The sequence below is a fragment of the Brassica napus genome, chromosome C5 (genome assembly GCF_020379485.1).
Source record: "Brassica napus cultivar Da-Ae chromosome C5, Da-Ae, whole genome shotgun sequence".
Lineage (NCBI taxonomy): Eukaryota > Viridiplantae > Streptophyta > Magnoliopsida > Brassicales > Brassicaceae > Brassica > Brassica napus.
This window is the reverse complement of record NC_063448.1, coordinates 13738422-13762822: the sequence shown is the minus strand read 5'-3', so window position 1 is coordinate 13762822 and position 24401 is coordinate 13738422. Positions and strand designations below refer to the sequence as shown.

Genomic DNA, 24401 nt, shown 5'->3' with positions numbered 1-24401 from the left:
ATTACAAATCATAAACATAAACGAATTAGGAAATAGGCAAGTTGTAGCCGCCTCTCTCTATAGGGTTGGACCGTCTCTCTCTCTAAGTGTATGGGCCGGTTATGGACCGGACCGGTTATGGACATCCACCAATTGATTTATAAGAAAAATCAAGTTCATATATACATATTTGAATAATGTATGTCAAAATACTAAACTTAACCTAAACATTAGTTTTGTTTAAATATTTGGATAGAAAATCAATATATATATTTCAAGTATTTTAAATGTTTCGAGTATTGTTTAGCTATTTTATACGTTTACTTTTGACTATTTGTATACATTTCAAGTATTTTGGACAACTTCAAATATCTTATATATTTTGGATATGTTCTTGTGGTAAGCTGCCTTGGATATGATAAATTCCTAAAAAGGGCAAAGTCCATGGGCACGTCGGAACCGCGCGAGTTCACCGGAGTGGAGCACGGTCCGCCAAAGCTTAATTTGATTTGAACTAAAAGTAAAGTCTTTAGTTTCTTGAGTTCTGAACTATTGCGGATACTAAGTAGCAGTCAAAAATTTGTATCCAGGCGGCGGCGGGCGCGGGAGGAAAAAACCTAAGAGCGTTTTTTTGTTGATCTATTCCTCTTCACGTGCCACTTATCTTAACACAACTTGGGCTTTATGGATATTAAATCTGAAATAATCAATATATTTAAGTATATAAATTTGATTCAGATACTTGAAATTTTTCGGTTCGAATCAGATTTGATTTTGATTCTCTAGATATCAAAGTTTTGAACCCATTCGGATGGATTCGATATTACTTTTTTCGATCGGATTTGGATTTTTGCCCAAACCCTAGCTATAATAATGTTAATTTGTTAAGTTATTTGTATCAAAACTGTTACGAGTAGTTTAGTCATATTAATAAAGCTAGTCATAATTCCGCATTATTTCTACACATTGATTTTTTTTATTAACTAGTGGTATCCCGAACATGCAGAAGGATTCAGACTAATTTTCTTGGGGATGTGCAGTCCACGAATAGAAATATGAGTTATAAGCAATGGAGTGTTTTCGGATGACTACATAATGGAATGTACTGGAGTGCCTTCGGATGACTACATAATGGAACGGATTGGAGTTTATTAAAATCCAAATTACTTAGCAGTCCAAAGGCCAGACTACCACTAAACCATCATCACATGGTTTACATATTTGATTTTCACTACCGGATGTAAACAACTTCAAAGCTACTCATATAAATATGATATATTCAATTTAACAAATAATTCTGAAAGTTTGATATAATATCGTGTTTATAAAAAAAAAAATAGATATTTCATTTTTTTGTCAACAAATTTGATATTACATTTAAACACAAGAAGTTGACAAAAAAGTTAAAATTTTAAACACAAAAATATTTTATTTTTTGAAAGATTTTTTTTAACTGGGTAAATTTGTGTATAAGTCATTGGAATAAACACAATTACATAAATAACCATAATCATAAGATGTGACAAATATGCAGATAAAATATATTTTCTTTTTTCACCTCAAGTGGACGTATGAAAGATAAGTTACTGAGCTCTATTTTGTTATGTAATACTCTTTCCGTTTCAATATAGATGATGTTTTGGAAAATATTTTTTATTTCATAATATAAGATATTTGCACAAATCTAGATAATTTAAATTTATCAAAAACTGCGTAGCTAGTCAATTATGTTTTTATTATTTCTATTTGTAACTAGATAAATTAGTTTTAAATTATATTTTAGTAATATTTTGATAAAAAAAATATTTTTTTTTAACATACGTGCATGGAAACAAAAACACCATGTAATATGAAACAAATAGAATACTATTCTGTTTCTTGTGTATAAATAGAACATTTTATATAACTATAGAGTACAATAAATCAAAAAAAGAGATTTGTATAGTTATATTTATATTATATTTACTAAATGAATAGAAGATAAAAAAATAGAATCTCATTTGAAAATGAATCTAAATTCTATTATATAAATGTATAATATAATATAGATTTTAAACTCCGTTTATGTAATATATGTCTGATTTAAGTTTTCAAAACATATATTATGTATAAAAATTCTATATACTTTTCATGTAAACTATGAAATTACATAACCGTATTTTTTAAAGTTAAAGTTGATTAAGAGGAAAAAAAAATATTTTGTAGTAACTAGGAAAACATCAAAGTAGGTGTATATGTATATAATAGGAGGCAAAATGATAATTAATACACATTATAGATAGTACATTATAGTATATAGATTAATATGGCTATTTGATAAATTATAGTTTTTTTTGTAATAGGGTCAAATTTCCTATTCAACAAATCATTTAAAATTATCGACTTATTTCACTTTGGCTTCAATTGGTGACCACAGTTTATGAACAAAATATCGGTGAAATTTTTATTCTTCAATTTTTATACCAATCATGTTAAATTTTTTGATTAGATATATAAACTCTATTCCTCTTATTTCCTCTAGGATGAAAAAAATTATGAAAAAGAATTCCTTCTCCAATTTGGATGAGAAATGAATTGAACATAAATTCCTATATTTATGTTTTTTCTCATTTCCTCACTGAATTTTTGTTCATTATTTTATTTATTTTCTGTTCAATTAAATGGTCACTAGTTGAAGCCGTCTACTCGTGGTCAAAATTTCCTTCTCTTAACATCTTGTTGATATTTTATAACTGGAAGTAAATCACCTGACATCTTATATACTTTGACCAAAAAAAAAAACAAATAGTCAAACATGTAATAAAAAGGATTGTTACTTAAAATTTACTGACCTTTCCGTTAATAATACACGACTTGAAGTTTTGTTCAGGTCTTCTCTCGTTCGTATCCCATTCTCTTGTTTCTTCACACCAATGAAGCACAAAGCCTCGAAGAGACTATCATTGACATGGGTTTCACTTCTCTGCATTTCCTGCTTTTTCCTCGGAGTAACCTTCACGTCCAGGTTTCTTGGTTTTTATTGAGATTTTTTGAGTTTTCTCTCCATTAATCTTTACCATTATAAAATCACGTCTTCTTGCATTTAGATATTCAATTGTTATTCAGTTTTTATTTTGTTTGTATTTTCAGAGATTTCGTGGGTCAGATGATTACGGTCATGAGAAAGTATTCTTTTAAAACTTTTATCTGATTGTCTGAATCTGTATTCGTAATATGAATAGTTTCGAATGTTATTATTGTTTTTTAAAAGCTCGTATTTATAATCTTTGAATTTCGCCAAAATGCAGGAAAAATCACATGAAAAAGATGTAACTGAAGAGGTTCTGAAAATCCATAAAGCAATAGAGTGAGTGTTGTAATAATAATAATAATAATAATAATAATTAAATGTTTTTTGTGTGTGTGTGTAAATCTTTCACTTGCATGTTAAAAATAGTTTGATGATCGTATGTCTTGTGTCCACAGAGCACTGGGTAAGTCAGTTGCTATGCTTCAGAAGCAGCTCTCTGTTAGACACAGCTATCAACAGATTGTGGGTGTCTCAACAACAAATACTTCAACAGGAGGGAACCAAACGTCGAAAGTTTTCATGGTGATTGGTGTCAATACTGCATTTAGCAGTAGACAACGTCGTGATTCGCTTAGAGAGACTTGGATGCCTCAGGGTTACATTTTGTGATGTCCCTCTTTCAAATCTCTTGTTCTTTTCATGCTTCATTGTCTCTAAACTTAGTTACCTTTTTAACGTATATATCTATCACAGGGGAAAAGCTTGAGAAACTGGAAAAAGAGAAGGGAATTGTCGTCAAGTTCATGATCGGACACAGGTTAATTCATGGAATAGTAAGAGAAGGCAATGTAGTCTAATGCTTTTTTATTATTAGAGTGAAAATCTTACTTGAGTGTATGTACAAAACTTGTTGGCAGTGCGACACCACATAGTATATTGGATAAGGAAATTGATTCAGAAGATGCTCAATACAAAGATTTTTTTAGGCTGGTGAGATTCATTAGACATCTTTATTTTTTTCTAGGATTGGTTTACGTACAGTGTTTCTTGATATTTTTTTTGGTTTCTTTGCTCGTTGCAGGATCATGTTGAAGGATATTATAATTTGTCTGCCAAAACCAAAACCTTCTTTTCCAGTGCGGTTGCAACGTGGGATGCTGAGTTTTACGTTAAGATTGATGATGATGTTCATGTCAACCTTGGTAACAAACTATTTCTACCATGTTTTTTTTTATTTCTTTTCTCTTTGAATTAAATTGTTGAATATCTTTCTTTGAGGTTTTAGGTATGCTTGGTTCCACATTAGCTCTTCACCGTCATAAGCCGAGGGTTTACATTGGATGTATGAAGTCCGGACCTGTTCTTACTAAAAAGTAATAATCTCGTTTTTCTCTTACAATTTTATATATCATCTATTTGGATGTTAAAGCAGATTTTTTTTTTTTTTTTTTAAACATGCAGGACGGCCAAGTATCGTGAACCCGAGTTTTGGAAATTTGGAGAAGAAGGTAACAAATATTTTCGACATGCTACAGGACAAATCTATGCCATCTCAAAGGATCTTGCTACATACATATCTAACAATCAGTAAGTGACTAAGTATGTGTTCTTGAATTATCAAGAAATGAAAAAATATGTTTTACCAAGGGAAATGGTTACTATCCAAGCACATATATATATTACATTTGATTTGATGTTTTACTTTGCAGGCCAATTTTGCACAAGTATGCAAATGAAGATGTGACGCTGGGGTCATGGTTCATCGGGCTTGAGGTTGAGCATATCGATGATGGTAATTTCTGTTGTAGTACTCCAGGTAATCAGCTATATATATTTTTGTATGCTTCAGAAGTTAGTAAATAATGTTTTTCTCATGTAGTTTCTCTTTTTCTTTTGTTTCTTTCTTTATCTCTTTCCAAAAGATTGTGAAATGAAGGCGGATGCTGGAGAAGTGTGTGTGGCGTCATTTGACTGGACGTGCAGTGGGGTATGCAAATCAGTCAACAGAATGTGGATGGTTCATATGATCTGTGGTGAAGATGATAAAGCTGTGTGGGATGCAAATTATTACTCTCTTAGATAAGAGAAAGAGACAAGAGGAGATGACCATTTTGTTTTGTAAAGAAACAAAAGGAATACAAATCCCCTGAGCAAGACCTTTTAGTTCAATTTTTTTTTTCAAAAACAAATGTGGAAAAATAAAAAGAAAGACAAATGATGAAACTTTTGATTTTATAGAGGCATGCGTGGAAACATTGATTATCAAAAAGTCATGACTAAGATGAAAAAAAAATCTATTCTTAACTGTGATAGTTGAAAATTCAGTTTAGAAACTTGGCGTTTTATCTATAGAAACAAAGAGCATCAGCAGCGGTAGCATGGACAGAGTCTTTCATCATTAAATTAATAAATTAATTAAACAAAAAATGAGAAAAGAGACAAAAGTAGAGGGACGTCCCTTCTTCAAGAAAAGTTCGGGATATATGAGAGACGTCCCGGAAAACGCTCCATCTTCTCTTTTCTCCAAGAACTTTCAGGCTTTCAGATTTGCAGCTCCGGCGGCTTCCGTCGGAGCTGTGCTTTCATGTTTGTAAATTTTCTCAGTGTGGTTATTTTAAGATCCGTCTGGTATCTGTTTTTTTTTTCCTTTTTTTTCTATCTCAGTTGTAGCTATCTGCTTGTGTTAAAGGTGTAATTCTTTAGGTGTTGAGGAGATCCTTCAGTAGTCTCTAAGATGTGGTGTGGTTTGATTTCTTCATCGCTGCGGAGGCTCGCTTGATTGATTTGACCAAATCTGTATTTTTTTCTGGTGTACGGTTGCTGGTTGATGCCGTCTCTGATGTGGGCTGTTAATTCTTCCATCAGATTTGGTCAAATCGTTGTCGTTTGAGTCGTTTTTGGTTGGCGTTTTGGTCCTTAGTGCTCATCTCTTTCTTAGGTTCTGGCCATTCGAAGGAGCTCCTCTTTTGTAGTGTTGTGTCCTTACCAGATTTCTTTCTGGTTTCGGATTGTGTCTCCCCATGGTTGGGGCTGTTGTTTTTGGGAAAAGGTGGTTCACATAACACCATTTTCGCCGGCTTTTGTCTCCAGGAAGAGGTGATTCCTTTACACCGTCTTCGCTGGCGTATCACCGGTTTTATTCTAACCTTGGCGGTTCTATGATTCTCGCTGTCCTATGAGCTATCACCTCTTGTTCTGATTTCAGAGCCTTGGATTCAATCCTTCTTCTCCAGTTTGGCTTCGCTAATGGCGGAGATCCGGCATGCATGCTCTCTGTCTCCGGAGGAAGCTCATGCCTTCCGGTCTGACGGGTGTTTCACGTGGTGGGAGGAGCTGGTATCTTTCTCATTGTCTCTTGTATGGGCTTTAGCCCCGGTTAATTTGAATGTTTTTCTGGTTTGAGCTATGTTTGGCCTTTATGTTTGATGTAAATGTTGGGTTTTAGTCCTTTAATAAAATACTAGATGACAAAAAATAATAATATGAGAGACGTCCTACTACGTGTCTATCACATAACTAAACTATTTTTTTCTTATTTAAATTTTCATGAAAATATTAAATTATATTATTATTTTATGTGTAAGATACTAATTGAGAAATTAAACCAGTGATGATGCTCTAATGGCCAATGAGCCCTGAGTTTCTACTCTTTAGGTATCAACATTTGATGTTTTACTTTGAAGGCCAATTTTGCGTAAGTATCCAAATGATGTTAAACTAATATATTAGAATGATCACGAGATATATTAAGTTTGATAATCATGTTTTGACACACATAAAATTTATTTTTACTTTAAATTCTGATATAATGTTAATACTATAATTCTTTTGAATAACCGCGATCTTGGTAGATGCTCAATCAATATTCAATTTGAGTCAATTGTGTTTTCGAAAAACATGATATGTATGTTTCTATTCGTTATATCTATAACTGTGAATGGACCTTTTCACCACATGTAAAACAACAAACTCAAATGCCACTACCTCACATATAGTTCTGCACTTATGCTGAAATTGTCACTTCGCAGAAACTTCTGGCAAGAGATAACTTAGTTTTCTTGGAAACTAGTGATAGTGATGTTCACTACAAGAAAAACTATGATTAGCTACAAATTAGCCACAAATTTTTGTTTTGTGGCTTTTTTTTCACCACAAATATCCACAAAACAGCCACAATTTTCAAAATCCACAATTTGTAGCTAGTATGTGGATTTTCGTAGCTAAATGGCTATAAATTTTAACTTGTGGCTATTTAAGGAGAAATAGTCACGATTAACCACAAAAAAGATTGTAGAGATATAAAACCACGAATGGCCTCGAAAACAATCGTAGAAATACATAGCTACAACATAATTTGTAGCTATTCAAAGAAAACTTAATCCCTTAATTTTTTATCTTCTATCATAAAATCTAAATCTTAAATCATAATCTTTTCAAATAAAATAACTCATAATGTGTCAAATAAAATCAAAAACTTATAATAAATTTCTCTCAAACTTTAAACTCTAAACTTATGATCTCATCAAACTCTAAATATATTCTAAACCCTAAACTTATAATCTTTAATGATAAACATTCAATCTTAAATCACATATTCATAAAATAAACAACGAAAATTACACTTTTTTTTTTATTAAATATGTTATTGAAACACATGTAATAATTAAGTTACATGTGTTTGTACAATATGTTAATGTTTCTTAGCTAATATTTTAAATATCAAACTACTATTTATAATATAGCTAAAAACTAAGGTCTAACTTTTATAAAAAGTTATAAATTTATAAAAATATGTTCAAATTATAACTCCAAACCCTAAATTTAACCCACAAAAAATAATGTGGTTAAAATAAAATCCAAAAGTAATAAAAAAATTTGAAACATAAGTATAATAGATTTTTCCTTATTATAAACACTAAGGGGGCGACTGGTTTTCCCGCTATCACCCACAAACGCAGTTTTTGCGGTTGGTAGCGGTTGTCGACAGTTTGTAACAATCACTCAAATCGCTCTAAACCGCTTCAAACCGCTCCGAATCTCATAAATTCAAAAGCTGGCTCCAGCTAGCGTTTGCGGTTGCGGGAGAGTAATTTTTTTTCTTTTTTTTAAACAATATATATACAAAGTAAAAATATTTAATAAAAAATTTAAAATTGAAATTATGAAAATATTAAAATATTAAATATTAAAATTTATCTATTTTATTTTAATTAATATTATAAAATTTTATAATAAAAAAATTCAATAAAATTTCAAAAATTAAAATTATAACTTTCTAAATATAAATTTTATATTTATTATAATTTTATGATTTTTGATATTTTTATAATTATATTAAATATAAATATTGTTAATTTATTATTTGACTGTTACCGCATTTGGTAGTTAACCAGTCATAAGTCATCCGCAAACGCACTAATTTTTAACCGCAGTACCAGTCGTACAATTCTCTTAAAGCCGCTAGAAACCGCAACCGCCCGCATCCACAAACTCCCGCAACCGCAACCGCTGCGTTTGAACCAGTCAGGCCCTAAGCATGCTCTAAGACTGATTATATATACATAAACTAAAAATTAAAAATATTTAATCGTAAACTATAAAATATAAACAATACATAATATGTCAAGACCCAACATTATAAGAGATTTCAAAAAATCAGTTATAATCAAGAAAATCAGACATTTATAATATATTTTCCCAAAATTACAAACCTTAAACCTATTCTCGTACCTATCTCCAAACATACTACTGAACCTTAAATAATTCTTAAATTGATTCAATATGCTAAGTTTCCAAATCTATTTTTCAAACCTAATTAATCCCAAACATTAAGACTAACATATAAATCTTATTCCTAAACCCTAAACACTATGCTCTAGACCCTAAACACTAAATCACAAAACTAAACACCAAATATAATCTTTTCAAATATCAAACATAAGCTACAAATATAAATTATTCAAATTTTAATCTTATATGTTAACTTAAATCTCAAACCATATAATCCAAACTCTAAATCATAAAACTCTAAACTAATAATGTATTTTGAAAAGTTAGATATATGATTAAAAGGTTAACATTTAAATGTAACCCTTAAACTTCAATTCCTAATGAAAATGCGTAAAGAAAATAACAATCGATTTTAGTTAAAAGTTATGACAAATGACTGAAAAGGTAAAAATAGTGGAATATTGTCATTGGTTGAATTCTTAAACACATGGATCACTCTTTTCTACCGTAGATAAAGTTTGATCCAACGCTCAGATCTTCTCCTTAGTGTGTTTCTTTCTTCCCTTATCTTATTCTCAACCTTTAATTCTCTGTCTTTCCTCTGCCATCTTATCCTAACAATTACTTCTCTTTTTCTTCATATACAGAATCAAATTTCTTAATTTGTATATGTTAAGTTTCCCATCGCATCTTTTAGAGATGCCTCACATCTGCAATGGAATTCTTTCCGGGAGACATGTTTAGAATCGGTGGTGTACCTATCTCTATCTATTCTCTATCTCTCTCTCATGTCTTCTCTATCTCTCTCTCTTTCGATTATGATTTTTTTTTGTTCTTGGTAAAAGAAGGTGGATGAGGCAGAAGAAGATGATGTTTGGTGGTAAAGAGGAACCTTGTGGTGGAGCGCGAATCCATTTCTATCTCTCCCGGTCTCGTGATTCCTCTCAGCTTCAAGCCATCTGGGTTTGTGGTGCTCGTTGACCTTTACGGCTGCTCTGAATCCGGCTCATGAGAATCGCTTTGGCCTGAGACAACGAGACATGCTTAAGAGAATCCAAGTGAAGAGGCGGCGGAGAAATGCATAGAAGATAGACCATTGTTTTAGGTTTAGTTTTTTTTTTTTAATTTGGTTTATTTTTATAAACCAAATTAGTTTATAAAACAAAAATTTTATTGGTAAAAGAGTTTTTTTTTTCCTGTAAACTAATTTTTTATATATAAATATATATTCTATAAAGAACAAAAAAAAATATATATATATATATTCTATTTTTTTAATTTGGTGATTTATATTTTTTTGAAATAATTGTATTAGCCACAATTTATAATGTGACATTTTGTGGCTAAAATGACTACAAATATTGTTTGGAGCTATTTGTGGATTTTAGCTATAAAAATGGTTTGCGGCTAAGTTGTAGAATGACAGCCATAAATAACAACATTTTATGGATAGCAACAAGCTTATAGTCAACGAAAATTATTTGTGGCAATTCGTAGAGTTGAAATAGCCACAAAAATAAGCTGATAGCCACAAAATAATTTGTAGCTATTTCAAGTTTTTCTTGTAGTGGTTCTGATTCAGTGAAGCAGGAAAGTCTTCTATTATGTGGAAGCTCTTGGAAACGTTTTGGGCAAGGCACTTCCATATCTTTATTGTGTACCTCTATGTTTGTGTCTCACATTCATCGATGATTTTAAAAGTTGAGACGCTTTCAAAGAAGATGCGAGGGTTTTGGCATGAGGGCCATAATGGATGGTTTTGAGAAAGACAATTAACGAGAAGGGAATATTAGGCATGCAACGATTTGACGCACTGCTCATCAGCGTACTTTCGTTTAGCATGTTCATTAATAGGGTAGACCACAGATACTCGTTACTCATCATGTACCAACTTTAATTTTTTAAGTACTCATCCTTATCAAATCAAATATCAAATAGTAGAATATAAATACTTTCCGATACAAAACAAATAACAAGTGCGAAAATTAGTCATTGTCTGTAATTAGCCTAAAATATTATATTTTTATTGTTGTGAAGAATAATATATCGAAGGTTCATCATTTTGCTCAATCTTCTTGTTTATAATATTAAAAAAATTGTTTAGAATAATTCTCATGTTTTTTCCTATTACCGTAATAACAAACTTTTATATACATTTAAATTTTTAATATTATGTATTATGTAACGTAAGAAATTTCATGTATCATCATGTAACGTTTTATTTTTAGAGGAGTTACACCCCCACGCAAGGCGCAGATCTTATCTAGTAGAGTATTATTTAATAAATAGTTCAGAAATATTTACAAATAACTCACAAATACTCACAAGTATCAAATAATAAAACATATTCCTCCGTTCCATATTAGTCGTCGTTTTATAGTTAAAACTTTGTTTCATTTAAGTGTCGTTTTATGTTTTCAATGCAAAATTTATTAATATAATTCTCTTTTTATTTTTTCATTGGTCGAATATGGTTAGGTGTATAGGTAATGATGTTTTTATTTTGAAAATATGCAAATTTAAATGTTTTCTCAATAAAATTCGTTTTTAACGAGTTAAGTAAAATTCTAAATTATTCTCACAAGACAAGTCAAACATCTTTAATTTCAAAAAACGTATTTCAAAGAGTCAAAGTCTTTCATCTTATGATAACATCGCATGAAAAACGTTTCTCCTGAGAATGACCTCAAATTTTCAGCGAAGCCTATAAATATTGGCTGCCTTTGACAATGCTTGAAGAATTTATTTTGGTTAGGGACATATATATTCTCACCTTTTGCTTTGTCTTTTATTCCACGTTTTATAAATAAGATACATACATTTAGTTCAAAATATTAGGAAAGATGAAGTTGTCTTTATCTATGTAAGTTTGTTCATATATTTTAGATTGGTTTGAAAGCTCTTAATACTAAAAGTGCTTTAAAAAAATCATTAGAGCTTGATCCGCGCGGGCGCACGGGTGTTGGTTTTTATTTTTTATAAATTGTTTAGTGACTTTTTAAACATATGAGTTATAATCAATACCTGAAAAATTAATATGTACTCTGAATATCTTTGTCTAACAAATTATGTAACTTGTTTGAATTCTTGTCACGAAATGGAATAAATTCATTCAAACCTATGAATTTTTTTTAATCACAATGAGAGTACAAAGAAGAATCTTAGTACAAATCCGCGAAGGACGAGTTGCGAATATCTATCCAGTATGGCACCGACGTGTTAACATATGAGAAAACATGATTCCTTGTCCGAGCTTGTCTTGCAAGGAAATCCGCTTGATTGTTGTTGGATCTTGGTTGATAAACCACTTTTCCGTCTAGGTAGGACGCCCAAAGAGTTTTAAACTCAGTAAGTTCAGCTGCAAAGGTTGGCCAATCATCAGGTGTGGATATCATTTTGACTAATTCTTGGGAATCAATAACAAAATAATCACAGAACCATTGGGGGCGAGTTAAACATTTCAATGCCCATACTAAGCTCTTTAGTTCAGTATGTAATGGCGAAATTTTCTTGTAGCAACCTTGGAGGCCAAGTAGATCAATTGATCCATCTTGAAGCTGTAAAATCCATCCTACTCCACTCGTGGTTCCATCATTCTTCCATGATCCATCCACACGACATGTAAAGATGGGTGGGTCTGGTGGGTTCCTTGGTATAAGTTCTGTGACACTATCGCTTGGGCGATCTCCTCGTTGGCTAAAAACCATGCATTACATTCTCGTAGTGCTAGATCTGTTGTATCCACTGGTGAAAAGTCGCGACCATTATAAAGTTTTTCATTCTGTGCTTTCCATATATACCAAATTAGCCAAGGGAAGAATCTGGTTGATTCCTCCATATTTCCACCAATATTAACCTTTGAAAGAAGGTAGTTTATATTGGTGTAGAGATTTTGTGAAGGAAAAATCCCAGGAGCCGACAGAATTGTTGAGAGGGCCCAGCATTGCATAGCTGGAGGGCATGTAAAAACCATATGATTAATTGTTTCCTCCGCATGGCCACATCTTGGACAGCTAAGGTCGTTTCCAATATGTCTCTTGAAGAGTCTTTCGTTAACTGATACTGCCTCCGATAAAATTTGCCATAGGAAATGGCTAAATTTTTTCCCGTTTTGATTTTCCAGATTTTTTCCTTCAGTGGGTTGAGAGAAAACAACTGGTTATGAAATTATTATGGTTAATACGTAAAATAAATTATGTCGAATTATTATGGTAAATGCAATTAATGAAGTAGTTTCAAAAAATGAAATAAGAATGTAAAAGATATAATAGTTATGTTTTGTAATTTTATAACAAATGAAATCAAATTATTTAGGGAAATAATAAATGAAGTCGCTAAAATTAGTTTAAAAATGAATGAAAATACGTAAGAAATCACTTAAAATTATGCAAATATTATTTTGTACTTCAGTTTTAATAGAATATACTAGATTTTGATCTGTGCTTTAAAAGGGCAAAAAAATTTTATTTGTCAAAAATATATTAAGTAAACATATAAAATATACATTTTTTATATATTTTTATCTTTCAATATGTATAATTTATATTTCTATGAACTCATAAATTGAAAACTTATATTTATGTAATTTTATTTTAATTATTTTGATTTATATTGTAATCTCTATTTATCTTTCAACCAGCACTTAACATGTTCATTATTTTAATTGAATTATTTAAATAAGATGAAATCAATATTTTCATATCTATTTTAAACATGCGGTTTTACCGATGAATCCGGTGACTCGTATATAAACATGTTTAGATATAATAGAAAAAACTAATAATTAAATTTTGTTAAAATATAAAAAAACCGTTATCAACCGAGGATCTGATTATATGCCACCAAAAGAAAATTGTGATATAAAGAACTAAAATTATTTGGATGAATTTTAAAATTAACTCTAAAGTAATAATTTTAGTTATTTATTATCTTATTTTGTATCATGATTAATAATTTGTTATAAAAGTTACTTAATTAAAAACTGAATGTGAAAGCATAAATTTCATATTTAATTGTATTTTATAAATAAATGTGTATTTATATAAATAAATGTGTATTTATATTTTATATTATATTTTCTAGTATAATTTGTGTGTTTATTTATAAGTATATATTAAATTTTATTATTATTTTTATGGATCAATTACAACAATAAAATGTGAATCCAAGAAGTAATTCGGTTTAAAATATCAATCGAATTTAAAATATGAGATGAAATTATTTTGTTTGGTTTTAACAGTGTTTAAAATATAATAATTTAGTACTCCCTGTGTTTTTATTTGTAAGTAGTTTTAGTTAAAAGTGTGAATATTAAGAAAACTTTTACTTTTGAAAAATAGCATTTAATACATAAATTCAACCAATAATAAAAATGTATGAATTATTTGATTGGTCACACAACATGTAATAAATATAAAAGGTGCTTTGGATTATGTAAACATCTTACATGTGAAACATACATTTTTTTCTAAAACTATTTACGTATCAAAACAGAGGGAGTATTAATTTGAGATTCTTTGTCTTAGAAGTCTTAACTTAACTCTGGGGATGATTGGAAGAAGCTGTAGCTTTATATTTTTGCTTTAAAAATAAATCTGTAGATTTTTTTTGCTGTGACTGTAGATAATTTTGCTGTAAAATATTAGCTGTAGGTTTAAAAAGATTCAAAGACTTACATATAAATTTTCTAAAGCAAAAAATAAGTGCTCTAGATTTATGGCTTTCCACAGCTAAAAATAAATAAAAAGGAAAAAAAAATCTGTATCTTCAAAAAATCTTTACAAAGCATGATTGGCAAAATTTTGGGCTGTAGAAATAATTTATACTGTAGAGAGATATTACAGCACTTATAAAACACTTGCCAATCAACCCCTCTATGTCACGGTGTGCAAGTTTCAAATTTTCAAAAAATAATTTTTTATAAATATGTTTATTTTCCAATGTATATTTAAAACGTATTTTGCATTATTAAATTTCTAATTCTATAGTCTAACGAAACCAAAATATAAATGATGTGGGTCACACAGAGATATATGCAATATTTGTATGGAAAGATTATGGGTAATTAGTTAGCTAGATTATAGCTCTCGGTTTTCAATAATAATAGTTGCGTTTACACAGTTAAGCTGTCCAAAGCACAAGGACATAACAAATTTTTACCCGAAAAAAGAAGAAGAAACAATAAACAGTATTGATCTTGAACTAATCCTAAAACAATAAAGCAAATATCTTGAAATAGATAGACTATTTTAATATATAAATCACCTAGAGCAGCCCAAAAGCTTTCATCAAACCTATAGATATTGTTACAAATTTCCAATTATAATCAAAATAACGAATCTTTAACGCGTTAACAAATTTTGCAATTTTGGTGGGGCAAGTTTTGGCTAAAAGATGCAGTGTTCTCATGATGATCATGTTTTTCTTGGTTTTATTTATGGGACACATATCTAATGCAAACACTGCAAATTGTCTAAAGAATTGTCAGGAACAATGCATGAAAGAGACCAAAGATGCGCCTCATGATGTATGCGAAAATGCTTGCACCAAATTGTGCAATGAACTTCGGTATAGCCAAGCACAATATTTCAATACTCAAACTGAATACAAAAGTATCGCATGTAGAACAATTAACTGGGGATGCCCTTATCTCATTTCCTTGCTGAAACAAATGTATCACTTTAACAGTATTGTTCAAATACAACATGTGTTTCGTATTATCGCATTGGATATTTCATGTGTTTCTTTAACAAAATATTTGCCTATGTTCAGATGTAGTTAATTTTTATTTTGATATTCTGGAAAATATATAATTTTTATAATTGCATCAACTGTTATCGTGTATCATCAACTCAGGATACATTTTGAAAAAATATACCAAAATTACATTTAATAAAATAATAACTTCTTCAGTAAAATAACAGTCAATACAATAAAACAAAAAAATATTATATTATAATAAATAATTAAAAAATGACACATACATCTTTCTCCGCCACTCAATTACACTAGTATCTTCTTGATTTAGAGCTGTGCATTTTATCCATTAAACTGTTTGATTAGTTATTCATTCTGATCTGAATCCAAAAATTTGGATATCCGTGAAATAAATCAAATCACAAATACTATTTTTGAAATGACAAATATACAATCCAGTTTATATGTTTATATATATCTTATAAAATAATTTTGGTTCTTTTACTCTTTTCAAGTTATTTTTCAAAATTTTAGCTTTGAGCTATTACACACCCACTCTAGTTTTTGAGTTAAACCAAATGTTAACATATGAATATTCTTATTTGTCTCAGAAATATTGAATTATTTGATTTTGCTTTATAATTTTGCCTAAAATGTTAGTTTCTAGTTAATCATATTATTTTATTTTTTTTAAACGCTGATTTATTATGATATTACAATTATAAGAAAGATTACGTAGATGATTCGAATCCCGACAATACTACATGCCTTATGAGGATCTATGTCCAACTGCATCACCTGAGCCGTCCAATGAAGATCCAGGTCTGGCCAGATTTATTTGATACATGTTGAAGATCCCTTGTAAGTTTTTTTTCTGTAGTCTGCATAATTGTTTAATAAATATCTCTCTCCGGGAATTGAAACCTGCACCTCATTTAATATGTAATCTGCAAGAAATTGCATAGCCTGAGAGTCGAACCCCAGAACTGGATGTAAAAACCTTTAAATCTTGAGCACTATGGTGTTTCCACATTTGTTATTTTATTATGATGGCATGTTTATTTAATGTTTAGTACTACATATTATCTTTTATTTGACTTAATGCTAAATATTTTTTAATAACACTCAATATAGTAGAACATAAATTTTATCATATTATAAACAAATAATTAGAAAATGCACATAAATCTACCTCCGCCATTCAATTACACTAATGTCTTCTTTATTTATAGTTGGGCATTTTATTTGTTAATTTGGTTAGATAAGTTATTTGTTTTGATTTGATTCCAAAAATTTAAATATTTGTAAAGTTTCTGATCGAAACAAATAGTAAAATGTAGTATCCGTAAAAATAAATAAATAAAACCCTTTTTTTTTTGAAAAGCCAAATATTTGATCTAGTTTGTATATGTATAGATATGTAATATAATTATATACTAGATTTTGTCTCGCGTGCCTGCGCTGGTGTATTTTTCAAAATATGTTGCTATTTATTTTTCATTTCACTATTTAGGATTGGAAAAAAAAAACCAAAATCTGAAGAACCTAACCGATCCCGATCCGAAAAATGGTACCAAACCCAAACCAGAATTGATCAAATATCTGAATTATTCAAAATTTTGCTATTTAGAGAACTGAAACCTAATCCGATCCAAACCAAATATTTCAGGTATCCGAATGTATATGAAATATATTTATATACTTATATATATTAATTATTTTTAGATTTAATGTATATAAAAGCATCCAAAATATATTTGATACTTTTAAATTGGTTTAAATACTTGAAAATATATATACAAATAGTCAAAAGTAAATATCTAAAGTAGTTAAAGTATATTCAAAACACCAAAAATATTTAAAAGAATTATTTATTCTCTATCCAAATATTTAAACCAAACCAATTCATATGTTAAGTTTAGGTACTGTGACGTATGTTATTCAAATTTATATAAATATATTATTTAGTTAATAGATTTTGAGAATTTAAACTATATAGTGAATTTTAAAATTTCAAAAATAATTTAAATAAGTTATTTCAATCCAAACCGAACCCGCAAATATCCGAACCACTAACCAAAATTTAGAAATATCCAAATGTTGAAATCTTTGATCCCGAAAACCCAAAAGCCAAAGAGACCCGAACTGAACCTGAATGGGTATCCGAACGCTCACCCCTAGTCAATATTATATATCATATATGTGTCATCATATAATTAGTCTTATTTTATACGTACCATCATATAAATAATAATATAATTAATAGTATTTTATATGTACCATCATATAAATAATTATATTATATTTTAAAATTTTAATGTGAAATATGAAACCAATAATTTAAATTGGTGTTTGAAATTGGGCTTTGTGTTGTATTTTTCTTATATGTATTGAAAAGATTTTTTTATAATTTTTATTGGAAAATATTTTTGTAAAATTTAATTTCTGAATATATGTATATTTTTGAATGAAATTTTGATATAAATAAATTTTAAATTATTATTTTGATTTGAAATATGTATATCAATTGCTGCTGCTACAGTTCCTAATGCTGATGCAGGACCTGATATAGTTATATGGAGACATGATCAGGATGTTTTCAAGCCAACGTTCTCTGCAGCAGCGACTTGGGATTACCTACGCGAGAAGAGAAATAAAATCTCATGGCATCGGCTTGTGTGGTTTCCTCAGGTCGTACCTAGACAAGCTTTTATGGTGTGACTTGCCCTACAGAACCGACTTTCCACAGGATTGCGAATGAGAGGCTGGGGCATAGAGCAGGGTTGTGTCTTCTGTGGTGAAAGAGATGAAAGCAGAGACCATCTCTACTTTGCTTGCCCCTATACCTTCACGGTTAGGATGAGCGTTGCTGAAGGGCTACTTGGATCAAGGATTACACCAGATTGGCAAGACACTGTGTCCTCTATCCTCACCTCGGGTCGAATTAGACTTAACACTATCCTTCTTAAACTTGCTTTCCAGACCTCTATCTACCAACTGTGGAAAGAGAGAAACTCAAGGAGGCATGGAGGGCTGTGCGCACCAGTGGAGACTACGAGTAAGGCTATTGGTAAGATCATCAAAAACCGTATATCCTCACTGAAGTATAAGGGGAACCACAAGCTACGGGGTCTACTTAGCAGATGGTTTGAAGTCCATCCAAACTAGAAACTCTTATTCTCTCATTCTTTAAAACAATCAGTATATAAATAACTTGTAAAGGTTTCTAGTATTTGATCAATAAATTTGAAATTCAATCCAAAAAAAAAAAACATAAGTCCATTACTTTGTCATATGATATAATGGACTTCCAATTTTTCTTAATAACATAAGCCCATTACATTTTTTTCTTAATATACAGCTATACATGTTTCCAAACAACATTATATTCCTTTTTTTTATTGCTATCCTTGTTTCCAAACAATTCATAAAGTTACTTCTACTTTAATAAGATAGACTAATGGAAGAATCATATGAAGAATTCTGCTTTAATAGTATTCATTGGATTTTACTTTAATAGTATAGAATGTGAATCTAATTTAGATGTCATGTTCTAGACTATGCGGTATTAGGATACCAAAACACAATTATGCTTAAACGATGTAGATGATGTATATCTAGCAAAATTTATATATTTATACCCAATTTTATAGAATAGATTAAAACTTGTAAAAAAATTTGGTTTTACAGGTGATTATACAAAATTGATTTTATAGCTCTCGGTTTGCAATAATAATAGTTGCGTTTACACATTTAAGCTGTCCAAAGCACAAGGAAATAACAAATTTTTACCCGAAAAAAGAAGAAGAAACAATAAACAGTATTGATCTTGAACTAATCCTAAAACAATAAAGCACGAGCTAGTCCAGCAATTTCTCATCTCCTTTTTGCCGATGATAGCCTTTTCTTCTGTAAAGCAGATGTCCAGCAGGGTGCTGAGTTGATAAGGATCATTAATCTATATGGGAGAGCTTCGGGACAGTTGCTAAACCCATCGAAATCATCTATTTTGTTTGGCAACAAAGTAGGACAGGAGGTCAAGATAGCGATGAAACAAATACTGGGTATCAATAGAGAGGGTGGAATGGGCATGTACTTAGGACTCCCGGAAAAAAAATCTGTGGCTCCAAAAGACAGGTTTTTGCCTTCATCAGAGAACGACTCAATGATCGTATCAATTCATGGTCGGCCAAGCTCCTGTCTAAAGGAGGCAAGGAAGTACTGTTAAAGTCAGTAGCACAAGCGCTGCCCACCTATGTGATGTCCTGTTTCCTTTTACCGAAAGATATCATAAACAAACTGCAAGGAGCTATAGCAAAATTCTGGTGGAGCACGAAAGGAAATAATCGGGGACTGCATTGGATTGCTTGGGAGAAAATCTGTGTTCCATTGGAGAAAGGAGGTTTAGGATTTAAAGATCTCCTAAACTTTAATCTTGCACTCTTAGCAAAGCAACTATGGAGGCTGCTTCATCATCCCAATTCTCTACTTGCCCGGGTACTTAAAGGTCGATACTACAGACATATTAGCCCAATGGAGGTTAAAACGTCTAACTCCCCGTCGTATGGGTGGAGAAGCATTCTAGCGGCTCAGAATTTACTCAGAGAGGGACTGCGGAAAACAATTGGATCAGGGTACAATACCCGTGTCTGGATTTACCCATGGATTCCGACCATACCCGCCCGTATGGCAACGGACGCTGGTGTGTATCGAGATAGGGATATGTTTGTAAACCAGCTTATTGATCAAGCTACCAAGCAATGGAGGCTGGAGATGCTGGAGGCTTTGATAGACCCGAGAGACATCCGTCTGATCCAGAGCACTCGACCCAGCCATATATTTAGAGATGATGGGTACTGTTGGAGTTACACAAAGACCGGTTTGTAAACAGTGAAGTCGGGATACAAGCTTGCATCCCAGATGAAGGAGGCGAATATCGAAAGTGCAGTCATGGAGCCGAGCATCAACCACTTAAAAGAGATGATCTGGAAGCTAAAAGCACCAAGGAAGATTCAACACTTCTTGTGGCAAGTTTTGTCGGATAGTATCGCGTCTTGCAGCCGGCTTGCTGATAGACATTGTGGGACCGACAGATCATGTCCCAGATGTGGACATGAAGAAGAATCACTTAATCATCTCTTGTTTCTTTGTCCCCCGGCGCTGCAAACGTGGGCACTCTCAGATATACCAACTCTTCCGGGGTTATTCCCGAGCGAATCCCCATACGAAAACTTTGACTACTTACTTCTTCGTGCAACAAAGAATGGAGCCCCGAGGAACGTTCTTGCTAGGTTTCCGTGGATCGCATGGTTCATATGGAAAGCGAGGAATGAAAAGATCTTCAACAACACACAAATCCTACCTCCGGAAACTGTACTTCATGCTACCCAAGAGGAGGAGAACTGGAGAGTGGCACAAATTTTAGCGAGTCAAGAAGTGACTGGAGGAAACCAACACACAACTAACGGGAATATGGAGAATGAGTCACCATATCTAAGATGCAAAGTGGATGCATCCTGGGTGACAAATTCGCCATTTTCTGGTGGAGGTTTTGTTCTCGAGCTGGCGCCTGGAACCGTTACGTATGGCTCCATTGGTATGGACTAGACCATGTCTCCTATGCATGCGGAGTTCACCATCTTGCTTTACGCAATGAAAAATTCCCTACAGCTAGGAGTTACATCGATGTCCTTTGAATCGGACTGTCTTCAGCTTGTCAAGCTGATTAACGATGAAGAAGATTGGCCAGCTATGGCTTCGGAATGGAATGAATTCACTCATCTATTATCTCTTTTTACTGTGTTTTCAATTTCTTTTATCGCAAGAGTGCGGAATGTAAGAGCGGACCTTCTTGCAAAAGGAGCTCGTTCAAAAAACTCTATTTTCTCCCATGTAGACTCTGTAATTCCGGGATGGTTAGCCCACAAAGCTAACATTTTCATTCTGAATTAATAAAGCATGGAGTTCGATGTCAAAAAAAAAAGATAGACTATTTTAATATATAAATCACCTAGAGCAGCCCAAAAGCTTTCATCAAACCTATCGATCTTGTTACAAATTTCCAATCATAATCAAAAGAACGAATCTTTAACGCGTTAACAGATTTTGCAATTATGGTGGGGCAAGTTTTGGCTAAAAGATGCAATGTTCTCTTGATGATCATGTTTTTCTTGGTATTATTTATGGGACACATTTCTAACGTAAACACCGCAAATTGTCTAAAGAATTGTCAGGAACAATGCATGAAAGAGACCAAAGATGCGCCTCATGATGTATGCGAAAATGCTTGCACCAAATTGTGCAATGAACTTCGGTCTTCCCCTATTCTTCTCTGGGATGCATTCAAATGGTTTAGTCAACTGCAACCAGGATCTCTAACCAGCTGGGATGACATTGAAAGAGCCTTCTTGTATAAATTTCTTGATGATGCTGAAGCAACTCGAGAAAAGGAGAAAAATGATAAATGGGACAGGTTCTTGGCATCGTTAGATGCGGAGTATATGATTCCAGTACAGCTGCTCGACGACATTATGGCAAAAAGGGATGAACAACATGTGTCTGGAGAGCTGAGCAGAGTAGAGGAATATGGTACTGAAGACTCGACCTCAACGTCTACCGACGGCAAGACTTCAACGTCTACAGATGGCAGGACTTCAACGTCTACCGACGGCAGGACCTCAACGTCGAACGACGGCACGACCTCAACGTCGATCGACATCACGACCTCAACGTCGATCGACATCACGACCTCAACGTCGATCGACATCACGACCTCAACGTCGATCGACGATGTAGACAGAGAAATCACCATGGAAGACTCCTTAGAGCTGGAGGAATGGCTTGAAAATATAGATCAGAATTCAGAGAAGAAGCTTGATGACGATCATTATACTTCGAGCGGAGATCTGGAAACTTTAAAGGCTAGCATCGGTCGACACCAACCTGATGAGATCGATCGACAACCACCCCACATCATCGATCTACACCCACCCGACGTCGATCGACACCACCAACCACTTATCGATCGACACCACCCACCTAATATCGATTGATGCCCATTGCTAGACGTTCCGCAAGGTTGCATAATTGAGATGGAACCGATTGAGGAGAGGATGTACATGTCTAAGGCCTCACACCTTGCTGTCCCTAAACATCAGAGACCACCTATCTGGACAGAAGAAGCTGCTGGGTTTCACAAACGAGTGAAAAGGATACATGATCCTGTGAAGATTGTGGTTCCATGCGCTGTATTTGAAGCTGAATCTCCTATTCCACCTGATAGAAGTATGCAATTCAATTCTAACTCTGGAATATTTGATGATCATATACTTGCAGTAGCTTCTCAGAGAGGGTCGAGATGTAGAGGTGAAGTCGATAAAGGCCCAGGAGAGGCAGCATCGATCGTCACCGACTAGATACCATCGATCGACACTAACACTTCACCATCGATCGACACTACAACTTCACCATCGATCGATACTACCACTTCATCATCAATCGACACTGGACGCGTATCAGAGCAGAAGGAGTTCGATGTGTGTGGAAATCTTAGGGATGGAGATACCACCACGCGATTAGACAAGTTTGGGGGAAAGAAGATGAGGAATTGGAAGAAGAGAAAAAGGATCATGGGTGATTCTCAGTTATCATTGATTCCTCACTTCTCAGATGGTTTCAGGAAAACTAGAGTGCGTAGCAGATGCTTCTCAAAGCCATTTGCAAAGGTTCGAGCACTCCTTATTACTGAGATGATAGACAAAGGAGAAGAGTCTATGGAGGAGGCTTTCATACAAGAATGATAAAGCTTCAGAGAGTAGAAACTAAAACTTTTTTTGGACCGAGTTCTCATCCTCATCCAGACTAAATCAGATCTCCAAAGTCAAGCCAAATGACTATAACAAAGCTGAGTGGGAGACAACCCACTATTAGGTAATTTCATTCAATTTATGCTAGATTGTTACTGATTTTTGTTTTATTTTTATGCTGGTCAAAAAAAAAAAGGATGAACACTATCGATGATACTGTAGCATCGATCGACACTGTAGCAAAGAAATCGATCGACACTGTAGCAAACAAATCGATCGACACTGCAGCAGAAAACCGGGAGTTACTGTAGCAGCTTTACCGTAGCAGAACACTGTTCATCGAAAAAAAGTTATGTTTTATTAGTTATCTTTTACTGACTTTTAGTGTTTTGTTTATGATAGGTAAAAGGAAAAAAGATCCGAGGAAGAAGAGTTGATATACCATAAGCGATCGATGACAACATGCCATTGTCGGTCGACAGAGAATCACGAGTATCGATCGATCGCCACTTAACTGTGTCGATCGATGCTCACCATCAGCGATCAGGCATAACGTTTCACCTTGTTAAATATTGTCTTTATGGTTTATTTCCCCACCAATCTTAGATTGTATTACACTGGTCACAGTGTTGTTTAAGTCTGGGGGAGGTTCTACTAATATTGTGTTTTAGTTAGCTATTTAGAAAAAAAAAACCAAAAAAAAAGATCCAAGTAGATGATTCCTCAGCATATCGACCAATGAGACCAGCTCGATATCGATCGACAGCACTTCAGATCCAACGATCGATTGTCTCTTCATTGTGTCGAATAATTGCTCTAGCTATCGACCGATGAGACCATGTTGCTATCAGTCGACATCACTTCATCAACAACGATCGATTGTCACTTCATTGTTTCGATCGACACTGAGCAGGTCATCGTTCTTACTTGTTGAATTATTTACTTATGATTATTTTTCACCATATCTTCGACTAGATATACACTGGGGACAATGTAATTTAAGTCTGGGGGATGTTTACTGATATTAGTGTGTTCATGAGTCTTATAAAAATGTTTTCAAAAGAGTTTTATTGAGTCAAGAAGGGAATAATGAACTTATTTGATTTTTGCTTGTTATCTAACCACTCTTTAGCACCATTCTAGATTTACTGATTGCAGATAGTACTAAAGATACTAAAGTG

The 24401-nt window shown here is 32.6% G+C and overlaps 1 protein-coding gene and 2 long non-coding RNA genes across 3 annotated transcripts; all 3 read left to right on the top strand.

Moving 5' to 3' along the window:
- The first annotated feature begins 381 nt into the window (after positions 1-381).
- On the top strand, positions 382-6483 carry LOC125586920. The gene is made up of 2 exons (XR_007323450.1): positions 382-5830; positions 5928-6483. It is a non-coding gene; the product is annotated as an uncharacterized LOC125586920 (long non-coding RNA).
- Positions 6484-8407: 1924 nt separating this feature from the next.
- Positions 8408-10093, top strand: LOC106399509. The gene is made up of 2 exons (XR_001280037.3): positions 8408-9468; positions 9565-10093. It is a non-coding gene; the product is annotated as an uncharacterized LOC106399509 (long non-coding RNA).
- Positions 10094-18172: 8079 nt separating this feature from the next.
- LOC106398689 lies at positions 18173-18583 on the top strand. The gene has a single exon (XM_013839207.1). It carries the CDS (start codon positions 18173-18175, stop codon positions 18581-18583), a length of 411 nt encoding a protein of 136 aa, XP_013694661.1.
- The last annotated feature ends 5818 nt before the right edge of the window (positions 18584-24401 follow it).

Excerpts from the sequence above, each read along its gene's own strand:
- LOC106398689 (XM_013839207.1), top strand. The coding sequence starts at position 18,173 with ATGAGAGGCTGGGGCATAGAGCAGGGTTGTGTCTTCTGTGGTGAAAGA.